This window comes from Pagrus pagrus (genome assembly GCF_965226575.1).
Source record: "Pagrus pagrus genome assembly, chromosome: 2".
Lineage (NCBI taxonomy): Eukaryota > Metazoa > Chordata > Actinopteri > Spariformes > Sparidae > Pagrus > Pagrus pagrus.
In genome coordinates this window covers 14,242,003-14,263,119 of record NC_140186.1, presented here as the reverse complement: position 1 = coordinate 14,263,119, position 21,117 = coordinate 14,242,003, and the positions used below count along the sequence as shown (strand labels likewise).

General features: G+C 39.6%; 2 protein-coding genes across 8 annotated transcripts; both read right to left on the bottom strand.

Moving 5' to 3' along the window:
* Positions 1-528: 528 nt before the first annotated feature.
* On the bottom strand, positions 529-11,186 carry LOC311269848 (sodium/hydrogen exchanger 9B2). Of its 6 annotated transcripts, none has more exons than XM_084374321.1 (14): positions 10,769-10,786; positions 10,383-10,460; positions 9,578-9,843; positions 8,512-8,713; positions 8,229-8,399; positions 6,502-6,644; positions 6,215-6,342; positions 5,073-5,248; positions 4,539-4,645; positions 3,975-4,124; positions 3,703-3,811; positions 2,418-2,554; positions 2,056-2,239; positions 529-1,151 (listed from the first exon to the last, which is right to left on the bottom strand). In XM_084374321.1, exons 3-14 carry the CDS (start codon positions 9,710-9,712, stop codon positions 1,090-1,092), a joined length of 1,704 nt encoding a protein of 567 aa, XP_084230447.1. In that variant the 5' UTR covers positions 9,713-9,843; positions 10,383-10,460; positions 10,769-10,786; the 3' UTR covers positions 529-1,089. The 6 variants fall into 6 exon arrangements, with proteins under 6 accessions (XP_084230447.1, XP_084230450.1, XP_084230446.1 ...); XM_084374324.1 differs by lacking the exon at positions 10,383-10,460 and adding an exon at positions 9,965-10,028 and having other exon boundaries at positions 10,769-10,784; XM_084374320.1 differs by lacking the exons at positions 10,383-10,460; positions 10,769-10,786 and adding an exon at positions 11,042-11,186.
* A 52-nt stretch (positions 11,187-11,238) lies between these two features.
* Positions 11,239-19,346, bottom strand: bdh2 (3-hydroxybutyrate dehydrogenase, type 2). 2 transcript variants are annotated; one of them, XM_084374377.1, is made up of 10 exons: positions 19,290-19,346; positions 17,458-17,545; positions 16,414-16,492; positions 15,176-15,272; positions 13,434-13,542; positions 13,010-13,070; positions 12,728-12,841; positions 12,334-12,392; positions 12,064-12,156; positions 11,239-11,582 (listed from the first exon to the last, which is right to left on the bottom strand). In XM_084374377.1, the coding sequence occupies exons 2-10, from the start codon at positions 17,527-17,529 to the stop codon at positions 11,529-11,531; spliced, it is 738 nt and encodes a 245-aa protein (XP_084230503.1). In that variant the 5' UTR covers positions 17,530-17,545; positions 19,290-19,346; the 3' UTR covers positions 11,239-11,528. The 2 variants fall into 2 exon arrangements, with proteins under 2 accessions (XP_084230503.1, XP_084230502.1); XM_084374376.1 differs by having other exon boundaries at positions 17,458-17,548; positions 19,290-19,344.
* Positions 19,347-21,117: the final 1,771 nt, after the last annotated feature.

The following is a 21,117-nucleotide window of genomic DNA, read 5'->3' as shown; positions in this document are numbered from 1 at the left end:
TTGTTGCTAGGAAGCGAATGCTAATAATCCATCACTGTACAACTACAGCAGAAAGACAGAATTCTTGGTATGTTTTATATTTTATTGTTCAAAAGAATATTTTGTATAAAACTAATGTTCAATCATGTAAATCTATCATAAATAATTGCTAAAAATAAACAAGAACCTCTGTAAATGTAAATAAATTCAAACAAATCAAAAACATCTTAAGTTACACTGCATACGTCATAAAAAAAAAATCAAATACGGAACAAACATGAAAAATCTATCTTCATTATCAAACTAGAAAAAGATGGGTTTGCATGAATGATTTGATCCTCATTGGGGTTCATGATATTGGAAGCGGACATAGTGAGTGCAGTGGTGGATAGGAGTTTTAGCAGCATTGTGTATAAACTAATGGGAAGCATAGTGGATTATTTAGATCTTCTCCTGAGTATTTGTAAACTACAAAACCCTTTTCATCACCAAGACATACAGCTAATACGCATTTTATGAAAACATACTCAAAAATACACAAACACAAAGTGATCAAAAGTATTGTACTGAGTGCAGAACACCTAAAGACTTAAGTGTGTGTCAACTGTGTTGTCTAAAGTAAAACATTAAAATATACTGTCAGTACATTCAATTACATAGCCCTCCAGAGGAAGCTACAGTCAATAGTTGTAGTTATGTGGTCATAACAATGGGAAAATAGCTGATTCGTGACAGGCAGCAACAACATCTACCCTTATGAAAATGTAAACCATATTCATGCCTCACACTAATAAAGCTGATTGGAAGTTCATTGAGGACCAGAAAACATAAAAAAGCACCTCATGGTTTGTGTTCACACAGCATGGAAGTGCAGACGCTGGGGTGGAGGTCATTTGTTTCGAAGCCCGAGGCCTGGAAACCCCTTGAGGCTATAAATACAGTGTGGGTGATTCATGAGTCCCTGAAGCATGGCAAACATCAGGAGCTGACGGGCAGATAAAGAGACAAAGAGAGCCACTTGGTGGCCAAAGGAAAGCTCAAATGTCCGAGGTGTGAAAACACACTGGAGGTCTCTTAGTGTCCTCGCTCGCTGGATGAAGACAGGTGATGTCAGAGTGTACTCTCATAGGTGATGGGAGTTTCATTGTCGTCTTCACCTGCTGCTGCCGTGCCTTTGGAAGAAGGAGAGGAGACAGAGGGAGAAAAGACTGATTACATGCTATTCAGATTTATTCAAAAGGGGTAGTTCACCCAAAAATCAAAATGACATTTTTCTTCTTACATGGTAGTTTTATTTATCCATCTAGATTGTTTTGGTGCGAGTTACTGAGTTTCGGAGATACCGGCTGTTAGACTGTCTACATTTGAAAAAACTCCACGGCAATGTCTCTTTCCAGAAATCATAACCTGGTTACTCAAGATAATCCACAGACCTTGTGGTGGCCAGTTTCATTCAGGCTCAAAACTATGTTCTGTCTACCAAATTACACTGTATAACCGTGCAGAAGGAAACGAACATCTACTCATGGACAAGAGGCTTGTGACAGTGCTGGATGTAAACTTTAATGTCATCCCCCCCCACGTTAGCTAGCTTAGTTAGCTAGCTTAGTTAGCTAGCCTCGAGCCGAATGCCAACTTGTTCCATTATATTCGATTGAAGGCAGACATTTCAATGGCCGATAACTCCAAAACTCTTTTATGTGTATTATGATTTTGGGGTGAACTGTCTCTTTAAAAAACAAACGAAACAAAAGCTGAAGACTTGTGTACAACCACGAGTTACTCTTTTGCGCTGTGGTTTACAGCCACAGTGACACTGTTGTGTGGATGTAAAAGACGTGACAGTGTGAGTGACAGGGTAAACAGAAGCATTCTAAAGCTATGCAAATCCTTGTCTGAGCGGACGCATCTACCACAAAGGTGAGGCAGGGAAAAGCTTTGCAGGAAAGTATACTCACTACTCACGCTACTACGAGGCGAGCTTCGACGGGGGTGTTGAGCTGTGTTTGAGTTTGTGAAATGTAAGACTTTACCTACCTAAGAAAAAAGCTGATAAAGTGGGTTTGACTCGCTCACCACAGGCTGAGTTCTTTGGTTTTTGGAGCAGGCGAGGCCCAGCGAGCCCTATGATAAGAGCTCCTACAGGAGCTGTGAGAAGTATGGACAGCACAGCCACGGTCAGCACGTCCATGCCGTACTTCTGCGAATCTTTGTCGTCCCTCGACCTGGCCATGTCTAAAGCTGTGGAGCCTATAGCTGCCTGATGAAGACAAAACACAAGAGTTTTTCTCTATGTATATGCTCACTCACAAATGACATTAACCATCAATACGAGGAGACACTTGAAGTTAGAAAAGAAAAAGACATTTGCAGATATGTACTACAAAAACCCTATAAACTGAGCACAAAGTAAAACTCAGGAAGATGAATGCACATACCTGCACTGTGGCTTTGGGCATCCACGCAAGAGCTATGAACACTTTCTCTCTCATGTTAAAGCCGGCACACAGCACACAGACAAAGGTGAAGAGGACTCGGACCAGCAGGGCGATGAGCAGAGAGGCTATACCCAGGCCTAAACAGACAGACATACAGAGGTGATGCACTATGTGTATATTTGAGATATACTGCTATAAAGCAGCAACCATTAATTCATCACCAGTATTTCCTCTTAACAGCTGTGGGCAAGGAGGGGTGAGAAATAGAAAATTGCAGAAGCTGGCCGAGTGCTGCTTTTATGATAACCTACTTAGAAATATCTTGTAACTCTGGTGCACATACTCATAAACCAATCATTACGCATCTCAAGCAATTAAAATACAACATAAAAAACTAGTCCTTGATATACATATTAATAATATATGACATTTTCTTTTCGAAACAAACCTATTCTTAAAAGTAGCATCTGTGAAGGGTCATGCATTTCATGAAAGAAATACAGTAATGAAAAACAGACATTTATGATCAATTTGCCTTATTCCATGTGTCATAACACTAAGAGCTTAACATAAACTGGACAGAAAACTCGAAATTAAGGATCAGTGAGCGTGTTTTTCAGCAGAAGTACATGTGCAACGATAGCATAGCATGCAGCCATCTGGAAAAACAGAAGTGGAGACGTATAAAAATTTCTGAGTTAAGGTTTTTTAATAATTTGCGTCACATCTGCTTGTCTCATCTCTTTTAAAAGAAGCACGCACTTTGTAAAGGAAAGAGTTAAGGTGGATTTTTCCTAAAACTGTTTTTGTGGTCGAGACACAGAGTCCCAAATGATAATTATATTGTACACCATTCCAAATATATGTTTATCTAGGAGAGGACTGAGTGAAATTAAAAATAAAAAACTATTTTGCAAGAAAATAATGTATAATTATGCTTCAGCTATAGCTGCCTGCAGAGCATCAAAATATGTTATTTTTTTTGTCCTGGCACAAATAAGATGACGTTATTGTGAGAAGTCTAAGATCTGTTTCCCAACAAGCTCTCCTATTGGGACTCCTATGGAGGTGCAGTATATGAATGCTAACACAGACGAAGGTTTCTATATCTCCTGGACACAGACTAGAGAGGTAAAACTCTCCAGGGGCTTCTCTTTTGGCTATGCAAATATATTTACATCCATACAGTCACATTTGAATCTCTCAGTGATAACAGCCACCTCATTGTGTGTGTGTGTGTGTGTGTGTGTGTGTGTGTGTGTGTGTGTGTGCGTGTGTGTCTCACCAACTGTGTGTCCCTCAAGCTCAGACACTCGAATCTCTGCTCCTATTAGTCCGAAGAGAAGAGGCTGAAACACGTCCCACGCCCACCCCACCACTTCCTCCACACGTGCCTGAAGACGAGCGAACAGAAATGTTTATCTTTGACATGCAGCAACGAGCACGCAATTCTCAATCTGAGTAATTTGGGAAAAAAGTATGCTTCAATAAAAATGAAGACCTTCCTGCCAAGTTAACCTTGTCCAAATGTACTAAATGGCTGGCGTATGTTATTACCTTTTCCCTCCCCCAGCCAACGCCAGCCAGGAATGCCAACACCAGGGTGCAGAGGCCTCCAGAGCCAGGAAACCCTGCCACACTGCTGCCAAACACCGCAAAGACGGACAGACCCAGCACCAAGAAGGATCGCTTCATCACCAGGTGTTTCTAGGAGAAAAAGACAGTCATTGATTACATATAGAATATTCTCATTTAACGAAATAATTACAAAATGCTCCATATACAGAAATATATAAGATGTTTATTCAGTATTAGGTAGCAAACCTTAGGTGGTGGTTAGTCTCACTCATGTTTAATCTACACTTATTCATACAGAAGGGTTTTTTGACAACTCTTGAGTCTGGCAGAAGTCTCTTCCATTATATCTCTGTATACTCATCGTATACTCAGAGTTTACCATTTTAAATCAGAAGCGAAACACTTCACCGACTTCTCTCCCAAGCTTTTATCCACTCTCCCCAACTTGGGACATACACAGGCTGTGGTGTCAAGTGGTGTAAGGATGACTCAGCAACAGTAAAACTGGCTAATATCGTGGTAGTGCTGCAAGAGCATGCCTACCTGGTCAACACTTGGAAAGTACTGGATGAGGAAGCCAAGAAGAATCCCAGCAACCATCCCACCAGCCACCTCCAGTACACCTCTCAGCAGGTTGTACCAGGTGGAGCCTACAAGGGTCAACAGAGGAAATATATGATTAGCTGAGTTCAATTAACTGAACTAATTACCCTAAAAATGTAGACACAATGACAATTTATGAAAGTAACTGGGTAAACACTGATTGTTTAATTACACAGTGTTCGTGTATAGCCCAGGAGAGGCTGTTTATTTTTGTTTACTGGAGTCATGAAACACTGGCACAAATAAGCCCCTTACTGTTTTCACCCAGAGTATACAGCACACTCACGCCCCCTGCTGTGCTCATGACTAACTACAGACAGAAGTTATTTATTTCACGTTGACCTTCACTGCAGTACACTGAACTTTGTGCCACTCCCCTGGAGATTATGCTGGTGCTGTGTTCAAGAAAAACAACAGTGAATACAGCACTTTTTCTTGTCCTTCACCTCTCCACACACGCAAAAACACACACACCTGTTGCGAAGGCCATGCCCAAGCATGTGGTGAACCCCGTGATGGCAAGAATGTCATCAAAGCTGCCTGCGGCCATCAGCAGGGTAGGGATGCCCTGTTCAATGCCGTAGCCGTCCTTCTGCAGCAGCAGCATAGAGGGAACCACCACTGCTGGAGACACAGCGCCCAGCACAAAGCTACAATGTAGAAGAGATACATCATTTACTAATTTATATATTCCTACACGTAACAAGTAAAGACTTTGCACAGTATCAGCGTTTAAATGCACTTTGAGAGACGCAAAAGCAGAATATATAGTTTATACTGTAGCTGGGATGTTATACCGAATTTAATACAATGATTTTGAGTCTTTATTGATGGTTATTTTACTGCGCTTCAAACATGGACTCTTTTTTCTTTTTTTTAATTGTATTAATTGATAAAAGCTATATAAGCTATATAAGGGTAAATAGTAATATAATAATAGTAAATAAGACATTTTTCACATAGTGAACATTTAAATCAAAGTCGAGGACGAGGTCCATCTGATATCTAAAGTTCCATCATAACTTCTGATGGCACATGGATCCTGACGAGGCAGAAATAGTGTTAAATTTGCAGAAAAAATTCAAACATAGATTATTTTATCAGTGGTTGATGTATTAGTCCATACTGTACCTCACCTTCCATCATACAAGAGGTTGTAATGTGAGCTGGTGGCTCTAGTGAACAGCATGTTGCTGTTCTCTGCTTCGTGGGAACATTTTCCATCAGTGTGCTGTACAGTTGTAAAGTCTCACTTATCTTTGTCATCACAGTTCAACCTTCCGTGTCGTATTTCTAACACTTGACATTCACACTCTGCTGCTGCTTCAGAGGAGTTAACTGTTTCTGTAGCACCAAGAGCTGAACGGTCTGCTCTTTTTGTCTTTTTGACAGAAAAATGTAAGAAATATTACAGAAAAATTAGAGCCAGCGAAGTTGAAAGACTTTTAACAAAGATTTCCTTGCTTGGCCCAAGAGTTGACATCGAAATAGGTTTCACAAAAGAAACCATGACTGTCCGTCTGTCCTAGAATACTGTATGGGTAATACAAAGCTTGTTTTTAAGTAGAAACTGGAGAGAGGAGACTCAAAAGGAGAGTAAGTAGTGTTGTATTTACCCAAGGATGAAGCCCCACACCCAGGGCAGGCCCATGAGGAAGTGAGAGATCAGAGCTGTGGTGCAAGCCTCGATGAGGCAAGGCCCACATGCCACACGTAAACACACCGATTTGAGCTTTTTCAGAGCCTGGCAACACATACAAACACATATAGAGTCATTAGCTTGAAGGGAGTGAAATGTAGTGATGTCTAGTAGTGCTGAGGATTTGTTGAGTAATTGACTGAAACATTCAAACATCTTTCTTTATGTGTACAGACACTACGCAGATACAATAGTGTGGCATACCGTGGGATCCAACCCCAGACCAGCTCTGGCCAGAATTACTGCCAGAGCGATGTTCCTCAGTGACGCGGACCACCTGAAGTTGATGTACACCCCATCTGTTACAACTGGGATGTTTCTCAGCATGAAACCCATCAGCAGCATACCTGCAACACAGCAGAGGGTGTGAGAGAGGAAAGATAATCCTTCAGGACTGTTTCTCACACAGATACAGAGCGAGAATTAGATCACCTGTTGCTTATTGAACTTACAGTCTTCATGTTGGACACCTGAGACTCACCGAGGGACTGCGATCACTGTCTTACAGCACTGATAAATCAAGTTTAGACAATTTCCAAACCTTCTCTACAAATTCACACGGCACCTGTCAGTTCTTATGTTCAAAACATGCAACATGACTGAGAATATTATATTACAATGTAATGATACCTATACCTATGATCTTAATGATTATGGCTGCAGGTGCGTTGTTGTTATTATATTGTTATATCATCGCACAGGAATCCTGTTCCCAGTTTGTGTCAAAAACAAATTTCATAATACAGAAACAGACTGAGCTGGTAAACAAGAGTACTCTTTAGAGGAAAAGCACTGGAAGATAAAGTTTAGAGAGAAGCCGACTCCCAGATCTATCTTATTTGAACTTCAATCTACCGTTTGATGTTATTTGCAAATAAGGAGTGGCTCCAGCGTTCTTGATTTTAATCTTGTTAGGAGCGCAGCCAGCAGATGATAATTTTCAAGTATCAGATTCATAATTAGTGACAACATGTCTTTGATAAAAGAAATAGGATCACTGACTTGCATTTTCAAGCTTACAGGATTATGATCATGTAGGCTAACAATTCAACATAATAAAACACAAAACAGACAAAATATCAGTACAATCCGGTGCACCAGCAGCTAACGTGTACTTGACTAAGCATGGAACAAGTGAGTAACAAGATTGTACAATTAATCATGAACGCCCTTTTGACCCGATGTCCTTTTTTACATGAAGGTGAAATGATTCAGTCAGTAAACTTGTTTGTTATACGTCACCAAATGTATAGAGTATTTTGTGGTATTTCTATTAAATCATTAATATTTGCTTTGCCAAACTCAGAACTCAAAAGCTTCTGAAAGACATTTGAGATTAGTTTTAGATTATTTTAAGTGCTTCTACTGCGACTCATGAAACTCAAAGTCATATTTGAGTCTCAGATTTTCTTAGAACGGCACATACAGAATACTCAGTAAAGGACTGTTACACGTATTTGTAGGTATTTGCAGGTATTTGTAGGTAGCTGTATATTGTAATTTGCTTTATCAAAGAGGTAACCATTAGACAACTGCCAAGAGACAGTTGTAGTGGCCTGTAAGCCACTGCTAGCCACTTTGACTTATGCTTGGGCGGAAGACTTACCTGGAAAAGTGAGATTTGAATCACTGAGAGTATTGGCATGATGCCAATCACCACCTCTACCTGCCATTTGCTAACCTCTCAGAAATACCTCCTGATGTATGTTCAAATATGTGTCTGATAAATCCACATCAGCAATAGCACTGAAACAGATTCCATATTCTTGTTTAGAAAACAAGTAACAGCAGGAAATTCCCTGGTCAAATAAGCATTAAAAATGCTTATTATGTATTGTGTTGTTAAATATCACCCTGGTGGAGGCATCTGTGTAACTAAATATGATATAACGGCAGCACATAAAGCATAACCACTGAATCCTCAGCCTTACCAAGGAGTGGTGGGAATGGTGGAAGTTTGGGCAGACGGATGAGGGCCACCAGTTTGCCTCCGAGAAGAGCGCAGATGAAGAGGATTGTGATGCCAAACAGGTTGCCCCCTGGAAGACATTCTTTCTCTGTGATGGACCACACCACTCCAAAGAGCACAGCTGCCAAAAGAACTGGAGGGGACACCAGAGACGGACATTAGTAATTATATCACTGAGAATTGAACAAATGGAGCTACTAAGAGGTCAGTGTTTTTTGTAAAGAAGACTCCCACTCGTCACTTACCTTTTGTGATAAGAGAGGCCAGAAGGCCTCTTGGTGGACATGGGCAAAATCTGTGGAGCAAGGGGCAGCAGACCACCGGCGGGTCTGTGTTGGTGCCGGCATCCACCACCGGGTTTCGAGGAATAAAATAGGTGGTCTCCTCTGTGATGTTTGGAGTAGAGCAGCGCCGTACCACCACCTGGATCTGGTTCACGTTCAAGTGCTGGAGACGGAGAATCAGAATGGAAACAAGAATAATGTTTTGTTAGATGTTGTAACACCACATCTGTAAAGTCAAGACATGAAAAGAAGTATTTTTGCTTGAAAACCTTCAATTTGATTACACTTTTTAGATATGTTGTAACATTTTACTTAATACTTTAATCAATACATTCATACTTTTTAATGTCTTAAAAATGATTATCCACATTAATGTGCAATACAGAACATATATTATTTAAGATCCAGGCCTTAAACACGTAGCTGAGCAGACAACATGAATGACTCACCTTCACAGAACACCAGATCTAAGGTGCCACGCTGACACAAATATGAATACAATGCTTATTGAAAGATTATAATACTGTCAGGATGTCCCTGTAGCCTCTTTAATTGCCTAACCCTTATTAAGTGTCGTGCCCTATCAGTGTGGGTGAGGTGCGTCATACCAGCAGATAACAGGCCACGGTTTCTTGGCAAATAATAGAGTGAAGATATGAACTTGCACTGGAAGCTGATAACTGTGACTCCCAGAACACCCTCTTTGTCATGTTGCTCAGGTGGGCACATCACACACAAAGTTGTGCCTTTGCCTCTGGCTGCATTTTAATTAATTCTCAAGTTGGCGTCACAGCAACAGATGATGAACAAATTATCTAATTAATTTAACAAGGTTAGAGAGCAGTATATTAAAATAGATCAGACTCCTACGAGAGACAGAGAGTGGCTTTAAATGTCTTATATAGTGACTACAAGAAACACCTTTTTCCCTCCAAGAACCAGGCTTATAAATACACTTTTTTCAAGGCAGTAAAAACTGAATATAGCTAGGTTACACTGAGATATTCTTGTTAGTATAATACTATACCTCCACATGGTTTGCTGCAGGCAAAGCGATCCTCTCCAGCAGTGGGCTGGGTACTGGACTGGGTGCCGGACTAGGTGCTGGACTGGGTGCAGGGCTCGGCTCCGGGGTGACAGGTTTGGGCTGGGTGTCCTCCATGGCAATTGACTACAGTACTTCTGATCCACTGGTTTCTCTATCACAGTACAACAAGCCGAGGGGTGGGGTTGTCCATGGATGGGCAGTTCCTTCACTTCTGCTTCTGTATGTCCAACTCTGACCACAGGCTCCTATTCATACAACAAGGTTTTATCAGAAGGAAAACAAATTATTATTGACTTAATAGTGGAGAACAAAGGTGTTGGCACAGGTGTGGAAACTGGTATGAAATGATAAGTTAATCTCACACACATGCTTGTTGTGTTTAGTTTAACAGATACTGTGCTGGGGTTGGGAAAAGCCACATGGGTCCTGTCTACATGAGGAGGATGTATGAGGCTAATATGAGGCTACGTGCTGGGAGCTTAATTAACACGTCAACATGGCGTTTTATCGCAACGTAACTCAGCTGTAACTTATTATAACGGACAAACCTCTTTGCTATTTCATCAGCTTCACTTCGAGGTATGTTATACACAAACTTTGACAGGTCGTTTACATTAAGCTAACGCTACTACAATGTTTTGACAGCCGCTTATGGCAACAGACGCTAGTTAATCCAATTCCGGACAGACCACACTAATCAATGCTTACAGCTCGACCATATGGCACATTTAGCAAGCGTTAGCTCAAGTAGGTTAGAGTCAACCACCCACTGCCAACAACAGACCTATTCAACTGCCATCAGCAGCCATGTAGGTTAGCTCACTGATGTCTGAGGCTGGGTTGTCTTCACCCTTGGTTCTGTCTACACACGAACAGGGACAGAGTTAACTGGACATGTAGCGTTAGCTTACAGTAATTAGCTAACGACACTGAAGAGGTAAATCCACGCCGGTGGACCCATTATCGGACATCAGGTAGCGCTCTCAGTAGCGACAGCACATCATGTTACTAACTAGCTACACATTTTCTAATATCAGCTTAAATATTAGCCTGTCACTGATGTGGGAACGCCCTTAAAAGTCTCCGTTTAGCAATGTTTCACAATGCGCCGAGTAACGTAGCTAGCGTGAAACTACCGCCATGGACTGTCGTATGAACCCGTTCACCTACATTGTCTGCGGTCGCTATTTAAAGCGAAGCTCCTAATTTCACTTCCTACTCTGACACGCTGTTCAAACAGGTAAAAATCTTTAAATGTCGCGGCAACAGGCGCCTCCTTGTCCGATATCGGATTCACGTCCAGTAGCTGTCCTTGTGCGCCCCACGGTACCAACAGCTGGTCAGTGAACGCAGCATGGTAACGTTAGCTCGCCAGAGGGGACCCGCTCTGTTGGGATTCGCTAAATAAATATATGTATTGAAATGAAAAAAAAAGCAGCTCACCTTAACAATGTCATCGCTTGGCAGCGGCAGCGTCTCTGGCAGCCCTGTGGCACAGAGACCAGCTGGGAAATAGGAATCAGGCGGATTAGTGATGGCCAAGCATGTATGTACCGCGCACAGGAGCGCTGCTCGGCTGGGGAGGGGGGTAAGGTTAAATGGAAAAGTCACTCAGAGGTATTAGTGAGGACGTTTATATAGATGTTTAAACATATTTTATTAATAATAACAAAATTCAAACTTTGTGACAACATCTTACAATTGCTGTATTTATTATTATCAGATGACAACACAAGTACACAGTAGTTATTTATAACAATGTCAGTCAACAAGTTCATATTTTGGCATTGCACACATTCGCAGCATAGATTTAAGTTGGAAAATGTCTCCCATAATATGCAAAATCAAAACAAACAATCAAGTCAAATTTTGTGCACTTCATTTGTGGTTAAAAATGAGAATCGAAGCAACTGCCTCCGCTGCAGTTTTCTCAGAGTCTCCAGCCTCCGTCGATGATATGCTCTGTCCCAGTCACATAGGCCGACTGTAGAGGAGCAGAGAAACATCAGATCACTGGGTAATGATTTCACCACTAACCAATCAACAACAACTTAATTTGCAGTTATAAACTATGGACTATGCACTCGGGTACGTAGCCAGGATCTCAGAGGTCACAGAGGTTGAAAGACTAAATAGCTCTCCCCTCTCAAAAAGACACAGAGAATAAAGTCTGTTTCAGGATTATTGGAAAAAAAATGGTTGCCAGAATACAATTCTGGTGAATCTTATTTATTTTCTCTTTATTGACCTACCAGTTAAAGTTAAGTGTAATGAGCTTTAAAATATCCATCAGTATCCAAACTTTAATGTTAACTTCCACAAGGTTGCCTCAAATTTCTACAACAAATAAAAAGCACCTGGACTTCTGTGTCCTGTGGTAGCTACAGCCTTGAAAATACTGCCAGACTGCTGATATGCTGTGCCACACTCAGGCATTCATTGCATTGTTATCTGCAAGCCCTCACCTCATCTGACGCCAGGTAAACGCACAGGTAAGCAACCTCTTCGGCTGTGCACATTCTTCCAGTTTTCTGTCTTGTCATGAAATCCTTATAAGCCTGAGAAGTTAGAGAAGAACGCGAGAGGGGAGGGTTACCGTTGTATCATTCATTATCTTCAAAGCATCAGGATTTGTTCATGTGGAAACAAGGATAAGTTGTACATGTTAAATGACTCAAGCAGGTATTACTGTCAGATTACGAATGGAGAAAATGACAGAGTTGAGTCTAGCACACCTGTTCTGGGTCAGGTTGGGCCTGGATCCTGCCCCGCAGCGATGGAGTATCAACAGTACCTGATGAAATACAGAAAATATTGAAGACAGAAATACGGACAGCTTTTGATTAATTGGATGATTTTGATTACCAAACGGGTATGAGTGTATTCAGCTCATGTCTGCTGTTCAAATAAAAGGCTGATAAAGTCACATAGCATTTGTACATACAATGTTTTGAAGGGACAAACTCAAGGCCTGGGTATCTTTGAAATACACAATGTCCACAAACATTTATCAGTTGTCTTATTTATCAGTCATCAGCTATCTTTTGAAATGCTGGTAACCTTGAGTCATACTTAAAAAATGAAAAAAGGACACACTGACTTTTATTTCGTAGGGCGTTCTGAACTCACCAGGACAAACACAGTTACAGCGAATGCCTTTCTCAATGAAATCAGCGGCTATAGACTTGGTGAGCCCGATCACTGCAGCCTTAGAGGTACTGTAGACACACCGGTTCACAACACCTGTGTCGAGGAAACACATATGTCACTCACACAGACACACAGACACGCAGAGCAGTTATCTGAGATAAGAGGATTACAATGAACATGGTCATACTTCAACGACTTAATGTCCCATGAAATTTGTTCTACAGTCATCTACAGCGACAAGATCTGTGGAAGATCATTTACCTTTTATGCTTGATGCAACAGATGCCATGTTTATTATGTTTCCTGACTTCTTTGCCAACATCTAGAATGACAAAATCAATTAGGAAGGTGGCATTTAAACAGAATTTAAAAGGTAAAAATGAAGAGTAACATTACGCAACAGGCTTAGGTCTTAATTTTTATGTAATGACAAATGGGCCAAGATCCAAGCTAAAATTCCTCTTGGAGACACTTTGGTTAGCTTGTGGCTAAAGCTGGATTAGCGATTGGGCAGTCACCGCCCATCATGCCACAGGCTCACAGTAATACAGCTAATCCCAGCGGACAAAGGATGGGAACAAAATAAAAGCATATGTCGCTCAATTTGTAACCGCACCTATTTCATTCTCCCTCCCAACAACAGGATAAACAGTGTTAAGCTTTTAGTTAAGTGGGCAAAGGTCACCTTAGGCAGGAAAGCCTTGATCATGAGGTACATGCTGCGGACGTTCACATTCATGGTGAAGTCCCAGTCGGCCTCTTCGCAGTCCAAGACGGAGCCATGGTGCACAAACCTGTAGACGGGAGATGACACGTAAACTTGGACTGTAGCAAAAGCAGTCACACGGTATTAAAATAAATTATCTTGACATATGGCTTTAGCTAAGAGGTTAAAATATGTCAATCAGAACCAAAAACGTAAGAGCATAGGAGATCAATATGCAATGAAGATTTTTAAACATGAAAAACTGCTGTTTTATACCCCTCAGAATTTGTCCAAAAGGGGTCCATTTAGAGTTTTGTTAAGGGGATTGACAAAAGGTCAGGTCAGGGTTAAACCGCGAGGTATAGGGATTTTGGAAATGTAGTTAAGCAGGAGATGGATAAACGTGCTTAGTGTAGAGACAGCATATTGGCAAGAAAAGCAGAACTGCTATACACTAATTGTGTGTCAAAGGAAGGGTAACACTTTATAATAGCTATCATTAATACATGTTAAATGTACAGGTAAACTTTAGATAATGGTTATTTCACTGTTAAGAAACAATGAAAAGCTTTATAAACCATTTAATAGGCAACTATATTTTGTAAAATTGCAACTGATGTTTTTGATCGTTAATAAATACTGTGTAGTTATCTATAAACATTATTTAGATTGTCATTAAGAAACCTCATTTTAGAAACCTTTACAATTAATAAATGGCTTACAAAGCATTTCGTTGTTTGTTCAAAGTGAAATAACTATTAACTAAAGTTTAATTAACTAGCATTATTAAGGATGCTTTCATAAAGTGTTACCAGGATAGGCTGACAGTATACAAACAATAATATATACATTTATTGTTGTCAACAAATCCCATGAATTGAACAAAAACATGTTTTTTCTGACTCCCCTCTTAAAAGCTGCAAACAATTGTTGTTTCTTAACAAAAAGAGGTAATTTTCTAAAACAGGTGGGCACTGTAATTTTTAGCATATATTAAATACACAAACAGATTTAGACTTTATCGTCCTAGAGGGAGATTTGTTTTCACAGCCCGGTACAGATATAAACACAGCAGCAAACAGATGGAGACAATACATAATAGTATTAATATTTGTTTATAGTTTGTGCTTATGCATACATTTCTAGTGTATATGTTAAGTAAATTGTATAACATGTACACATGCATACATAATAAAATGTTTTATTTTTATCTTTTCATCTCTATGTTTTATTACTATTGTCTTTTCTTTTCTCCCTTTTCACGTGCATTTCACTGCACATTGTATTGTATGGTCTGTGTACGTGACAAATAAAGCACCTTGAACCTTGAACTATAAATGCTTTCATACATCCCAGCACACAACAATGTCAGCGAGACAGTTTGTTCAATCCTGCAATGGCAGAGGGGACAGAACTGCTGCTGAAGCCTCAGTTTTAAGTCCTGTATCTCCATCCAGATGGCAGTAATATGAAGTGATGATTGAGGGGGGGATCAGTGTCATTGGGCTATTGCAGTTTTTGCAGACTATTTTCCGCCGTGGATCTGATGCTAATGCATATTTGGATGCATATGTAGGCTAGAATCGAATAAACTACAGTTTCCATTAAAATGTAATGAAAGAACTGTCACCCAGTGCAATAGTCTGGCTCGTTGATTCATGAGATTTCCTGACAATAAAAAGAGGGATATGGTCAGATAACACAGGAAAGAAGGAAAGTACCCAGCAACGTTGAACAGCACGTCTACATGCTCGTGTTCCTTGGCCAGGGCTTCGACTTGTTCCTTCTTAGTCACATCCACGACCTTGGTCTTGATCCCTGTGTGTGGAGAACAAATGAGCTTTGGTTCAGGAGAACAAGTCACATTTACTTTAATGGAAATGGCACAGATTTACATAATGATAAAAAAAAGCACATTTATCATGTAACATTTTTTTGCAGGAGACTTAATTTAAGGAAGGGACCCCACCCCCGACCCAAAACATGAATGCTTTTAGTCCTATTTAGAGCATGGGGTAGTGGTGTATTCCAGCCTCTTGTAGCCAAAAATAAGTATTGAAAAAACAAACACGTGGTAAAATTATCATGGCAAAATAACAAGGAGACAATTTTTCTGACTTGCCTCTCAGGGCTTCCATAAAAGTGTAAACAAAGCAAAACTTTATTGCCCTTGCATTCATCATATATCATCTTTAGAAATGCTTTCATAAGAAAACTACCTGTTGGCCATATCAGCTAAACTAAAACTTACAAAACATTTACTTATCTAGAGTGAATTAAAGGTGCAATGTGTAAGATTGACCGACTGTTGAATTCATACTGCTAACAAATAGGGAGAAACAAATCAACAGAGAACTGCAAACTGCTGCTAACTCTAGCTCGAGCTTACACCACTAGCACAAGAGTTTTGGACCGAGACCCAGCAGGGAATGCTAGCAGGGAGTGGCGCCATAACATACTGTCCAACAGTTACTTTCAGTTGAACATTTTAGTCAATTTTTGGATTGTTTCAAACTAAATTTTTTATAATATATAAACTTTAATGAGTGATTTTTGAGCAAATATTTCCAAAACAATCCAGCTAGTCTGATATAATATTTGCTACATTTTTGATGTTGCCTTAAGCTCTAGAAACCAGTGATGGCTTTTTTAATATATGTGTATATATATATATATATATATATATATATATATATATATTTTTTATAGACCCTATGATTAATTGATTAATAATTTTAAAAAAGGAGATTACCTGACAATAGTTGCAGCCTTAAAAATGGCTGGAATCATCACAACTGTGCCTTGTTTGGATTAACTATGGAGATGTATCAAATTAATCTTGTTCTGAGCTACCAGAGGTTAATACATGATCAAGCCAAAATGAGCCTCTGCCTTCTTGGTTGCGAAGCACTGGTTGCCCAGCAGATGTCAGGCTCACACCAGCAGAAATGAATCTTACCTTGAATGGCGTCCAGCTCTTTCAGCTTCTCTCCATTAATGTCTGTTGCTGTGACTTGGGCTCCCTCCTTTGCAAATGCCTGAAGTTGAAATAACTTGAGTCAGTCCACAACGTGTAACAGCTTGTATCCCCTTTTTGAAAAGGAGCGTTGACAATGATGCAAACACAGGCAATAATTCAGATCTCACTACCACGTATCTACTGACACAGAATTTCTAGCCCTAATCCCTCAGTCTTTAACATTAATCCCTTCTACCTCGGGTCAGGTGATAGCTAATGGAGTGACTGCCTTATTGACCAAAGCAGACCACATCAGCAAGATACAAAATGCTCGATACACCCCTGACACCATGTGCCAATTTTAATACTTATGTGATTTGAACCTAGTGATGCGCGACGTAAATATATGGCTGCATTTGAATTCCTCCACACTACACAAATCTCTGCATATAAGGCACACTTTCACACACTTGAAGACAACACTTGAAGGGAATGGAAGTGACGATGACCCAATCTTCACAAGGATGTGTGTCTGATTTTCAAGTGTTTTGCTGTCTCTCTGGCAAGTATACCACCAGAGGATTGTGCATAAGGATTGTCCTGAACCTGCGTTTGCTTCATCTCGAGAATCATTGTTACAGCGGTTATTTTCACCACATGCATATAAATATTCTAAAAAACAACGATTTAAAAAAAAAATGTATACAAAGTTTATATACTGTAGTTTTTAGTGGATATTTTTGGCATAAAGATGGAGTAAGGTAAGAGTAAACATACGCATGTATTGTATGTTTTTTTAGCATGGTAATTTGGAAGATAATGTATTTTTTGATGACCAATATTGTTGCGGTGACAAAAGATATCATGGGATATCTTGAGCATTAAAATCTGCTGTCTGCATTGCACACAAACTGGTTGAAATATGTAACAAAGCCAAAAGATACACTGCATTGAGTCTGCCCACAGGCACAGGCTATTAAGTCAACAATTTTCCTCCCTTGGTGGGAAACATATCAGTGAATAGTTCTTATTAAAGCTCATTACTATTGCTGCTGCACGTCCAATCCCCTGCGCGGCAGCTGACAACACAATCACTTTTCCGTCCAGACGGCCCATGGTGTACCTTTCACTGCTGCTGTGATACGGACAAACAAACAAAAACAGAGTAATGGACAGTCACAACAGGTTACTTTTCATGATAGAGGCTCTCTTTCTTAAGAAGAAAGATCATCTGCTGAGCATTCATTGGATATTTACAAATGTGTTTATGAGAGATCATTGCAGCTAAAAGGTTGCAGTAAAGAATGACGAATAAAGGAATATATTACATATCTCTGTATATGCATGAGCAGCCAAAGCTGCTTTAAGACAAAAGAAAACAGCTCCAACTAAAGAAACTCAATCTCTACCAGGAGAATAATTCACTAAAAATGATGTCAAAACACGCTGACAGATGAAGTGAACGCTCAGGAGTCCACGAGACTTAGCTCTTACCAGATTTACCACTTGAGGTTTGCCTCTGGTTGCATTAATCAATCACAGAACAATCTCTGCTCAACTGTGAAGTAATGATTGACAGGCTATTTCTCAACAGACATGTGCAGTGACACCTGGAATGTGCTAAATGGTTTTTACGGCTTCAGAGAAAAAATCTCAGACCCGCAGCCTACACTACTGAGCGTTATGAAACCTAAAATCAGACGTTATATGGAATCAGAATGTATTAATCTGAGCTCATTGGGCAGCTGTCCATTATTACCGTGTCCTTAATAGTTAGTTGTAGGAGATGGTTATAAAGTCTGAGGCTATAAATATGCATGACAATTTCATTACAGTTTTTCTCACAAGGCTCTCTGAGGACATGTCGCTTTATATTTTTTGATAGGACTTAGTGTGTCAAATCCTTGTACTTGTTTAGCTTTTAAATCAAAGGTATACTTATCAATACCCCTAAATACCAATGTAATAGTAGGTTAAATATTTTCTTACATACTGGAGTAAATGCATGAATGTACACATGCCAATTGGGACCGTATTTATCTGTGAAGTCAAACTTCCACTCAGGACTCTAATGGTGCACATACAGTATGAGTGACAGCTGCAATTATCTGTAGTATAATGTACAGTGACAGCCTCAGTGGGACGTTAATACACAATGTCAATCAAAAGCAAATATTTACAAGAATTAAATGACTTTGTAAGCTTCATATGGAAATCCTAACACATCCTACAAGGACATTTGAAACGGTGTGGATCTAACTCTTCTGGCTAGTTATTCAAGCACAACACCTTTGCCCACTTGGAAAGACCTAAGTTTGGCAAGCTGGCACCTTTAATAGTATGCCGAATTAACCACCGGCTGTCCCTGTTTGCAATGTTTTCAATCCATGAATGTACAAACAACTACCTACAACTTATACTGAAGAAAACGTAAAAACATGAAGATTCTTAGGCAAGTTCCGTGGTGAGGACCATCATCTTTTTCTACCACTTACAAGCGGATTTCTGGGTATATAAAAACCCTAAAGTTTAGATTAAGGGTGTGAGACTTGATTGCAGATAAATGCTGCCTTAACTGCAGTAGTAATGTATTGTTGTGGTGAACATGGTGACAGCTGCATTAAGCTATTGTTGCCTCTGCTTCCGTGCCAGTCTGCATTCCTGCTACTCCGAGTCGCACTTTCCCTGCAGGCCTGTATATCTGGAATGGCTGCGTTTCATTTAACTTGTCCCACCAACTCCACACTTGATAACTTCCGCACGGAAATAAGTGCAAGTTGTACTTCATTACAGCTGAACTAACTGTTAAGCACTGCGTTGTGGTATTTGTATATTTACGACGCATACTTTGCAAAGCCACACTTGGTCAAACTCACCCTCTGCTCAGGTCACGTCCAAGACGTTTAACGGAACGCAATCAGAGCAGCTGAACACGTGACCTTCTACTCGTACCGCGATTGGTTCTCTACCCGGAAGTGTGCATGGCAGATGAAGTTGAGAGCAAGCGTGTGTTTTTTTTGCCCAGCAGGGGCACATTTAGTTATTACTATTCTTTATTACACAAAGAGTGAATAGAAGAAGAAAACTTTACATTAAAATTTCCATAATGAACAGACACTACAGAAGAGGCATAAACCATAAAAAACATTAACACAGACAATATGGTGAATTAAAAAACATCAAGATAGAGAAATCAGACCATAATATAACGTTATCACGAAAAAATATATAAAGAAATACAATTTTAAAAGAAAACTTGACTAAGACATTACATTAGTGAGATTATTTTTCGTATGCATGGAGATTTTTGGCACTTTTAATTAATTTCAGGAATTTGAGATTGAGTTGAATTTCATTATAACACATGAAGATACTGTAGATGGTCAAACATCGACCATAAGGTCCGATTTTGTGTCTTCCAATACTATCTTCTGATCTACAGCAGGCATTGTGGTTTTGAGGTTTGAGGTTCCAATTGAAGTCACGTTTAAGACAGAAGTCATTGTCAAGTGATACATCTTTCCAGCCGACCAGTTTCTATTAAAGAGAGATTTTCTTTCGTGAAGTATATCTGTTTATGAGGTGCAAAGTTATTATTGTAAAATAACTTCCAGAAAAAGTAGCGCCTGTAGGTGACATTTAGAAATGTGAGGGGCAATTTGGTGACATTGCAATCACATTTTAAGATAAATTAAACAGCAAACATCTTATCAGATATAGTTTGAGGGAATATGTGCCAAACTGCCAACGGACTTCACACATTGTTTCAGCCTTCTTAAAGTTTCATTCATTCAGTCTTTTGCCTTTATCCCACCTTTAGAGAGGTCTGTGACAGTAATAGATTTCTTTGATATAGTGAGTTTGATTCATAAAGTTAAAGTTGGGTTGGTTTAGATGTCATAGATGACATTCTCAGCAAGGAAGAAAACATTCAGGTGACATCAATCCATCACAGAAGATGAGCAAGATAAACAAAACTAAATGCCAGGGGACAGACAGCCAGAGGATGTTAATTAATCAAAGGAGGCGCACAATGTCTTCATGTATTGCTTGGTTTCTTTTTTTCAAATATAATAAATGATTTGTGGATATGACATTTTGCCAAGAGATGATAAGGTTAATAATATTGTTACGGCCACATCAAAACACACAGTTGGCTCTGACCAGCAAAGATGAGTCCATACCTGAATTATTTTTATTTACAAATAATACCTAAATTAACAAAAAACCTGGGCAGTAGCATGGCAGTCTTTCATTTAGCTGTTTTTACCTTTAATGAAACCCAACAACACCACAGACATAAAGTCAAATCAAAGTTGACATTATGACTAATGAAGCTATTAAAGCCCTTCCATCCCTTTTGGTATAGACTTTCACAGAATGAACAGTTTACATCTGTATCCTTCATCAGCTTGACAAGATAATGATTTGCTGGATAATATCCGTGCATGATGAATACTTATGGGGTAAATTAATGTAATTAAGGAGCTGTTTCAGCCACCTCTTCAACCCTTGATATATTTTTTATTTGTTTTATTTTTTTACTGTCTTGATAATAATTTGACCTTTGAGATCTGCACAAAGTTCTAAGGCCTGACTTTATTACCACTAAGGGTTTATAGTTTAACTTATTAAAGCTGAGTTGAATAATTGGTTGCAGGTTTAGATTGCAAATCATCCTTCATCTGTGATTTGAGAACAGCA

What these genes read in the sequence shown, in the direction of transcription:
- LOC311269848 (XM_084374320.1), bottom strand. Translation starts at nt 9,712, where the DNA reads ATGGAGGACACCCAGCCCAAACCTGTCACCCCGGAGCCGAGCCCTGCA. An exon ending in ACCATTCCCACCACTCCTTG is followed by an intron (nt 6,645 to 8,228) that starts GTAAGGCTGAGG and finishes GCTGTGTTGCAG; the next exon opens with GTATGCTGCTGATGGGTTTC. An exon ending in ACCAAAGAACTCAGCCTGTG is followed by an intron (nt 1,152 to 2,055) that starts GTGAGCGAGTCA and finishes CTTCTTCCAAAG; the next exon opens with GCACGGCAGCAGCAGGTGAA.
- bdh2 (XM_084374377.1), bottom strand. Translation starts at nt 17,529, where the DNA reads ATGGGCCGTCTGGACGGAAAAGTGATTGTGTTGTCAGCTGCCGCGCAG. An exon ending in TGTTGCATCAAGCATAAAAG is followed by an intron (nt 12,842 to 13,009) that starts GTAAATGATCTT and finishes TCCTCGACACAG; the next exon opens with GTGTTGTGAACCGGTGTGTC. An exon ending in TTTACCTGGCGTCAGATGAG is followed by an intron (nt 11,583 to 12,063) that starts GTGAGGGCTTGC and finishes GCTCCTCTACAG; the next exon opens with TCGGCCTATGTGACTGGGAC.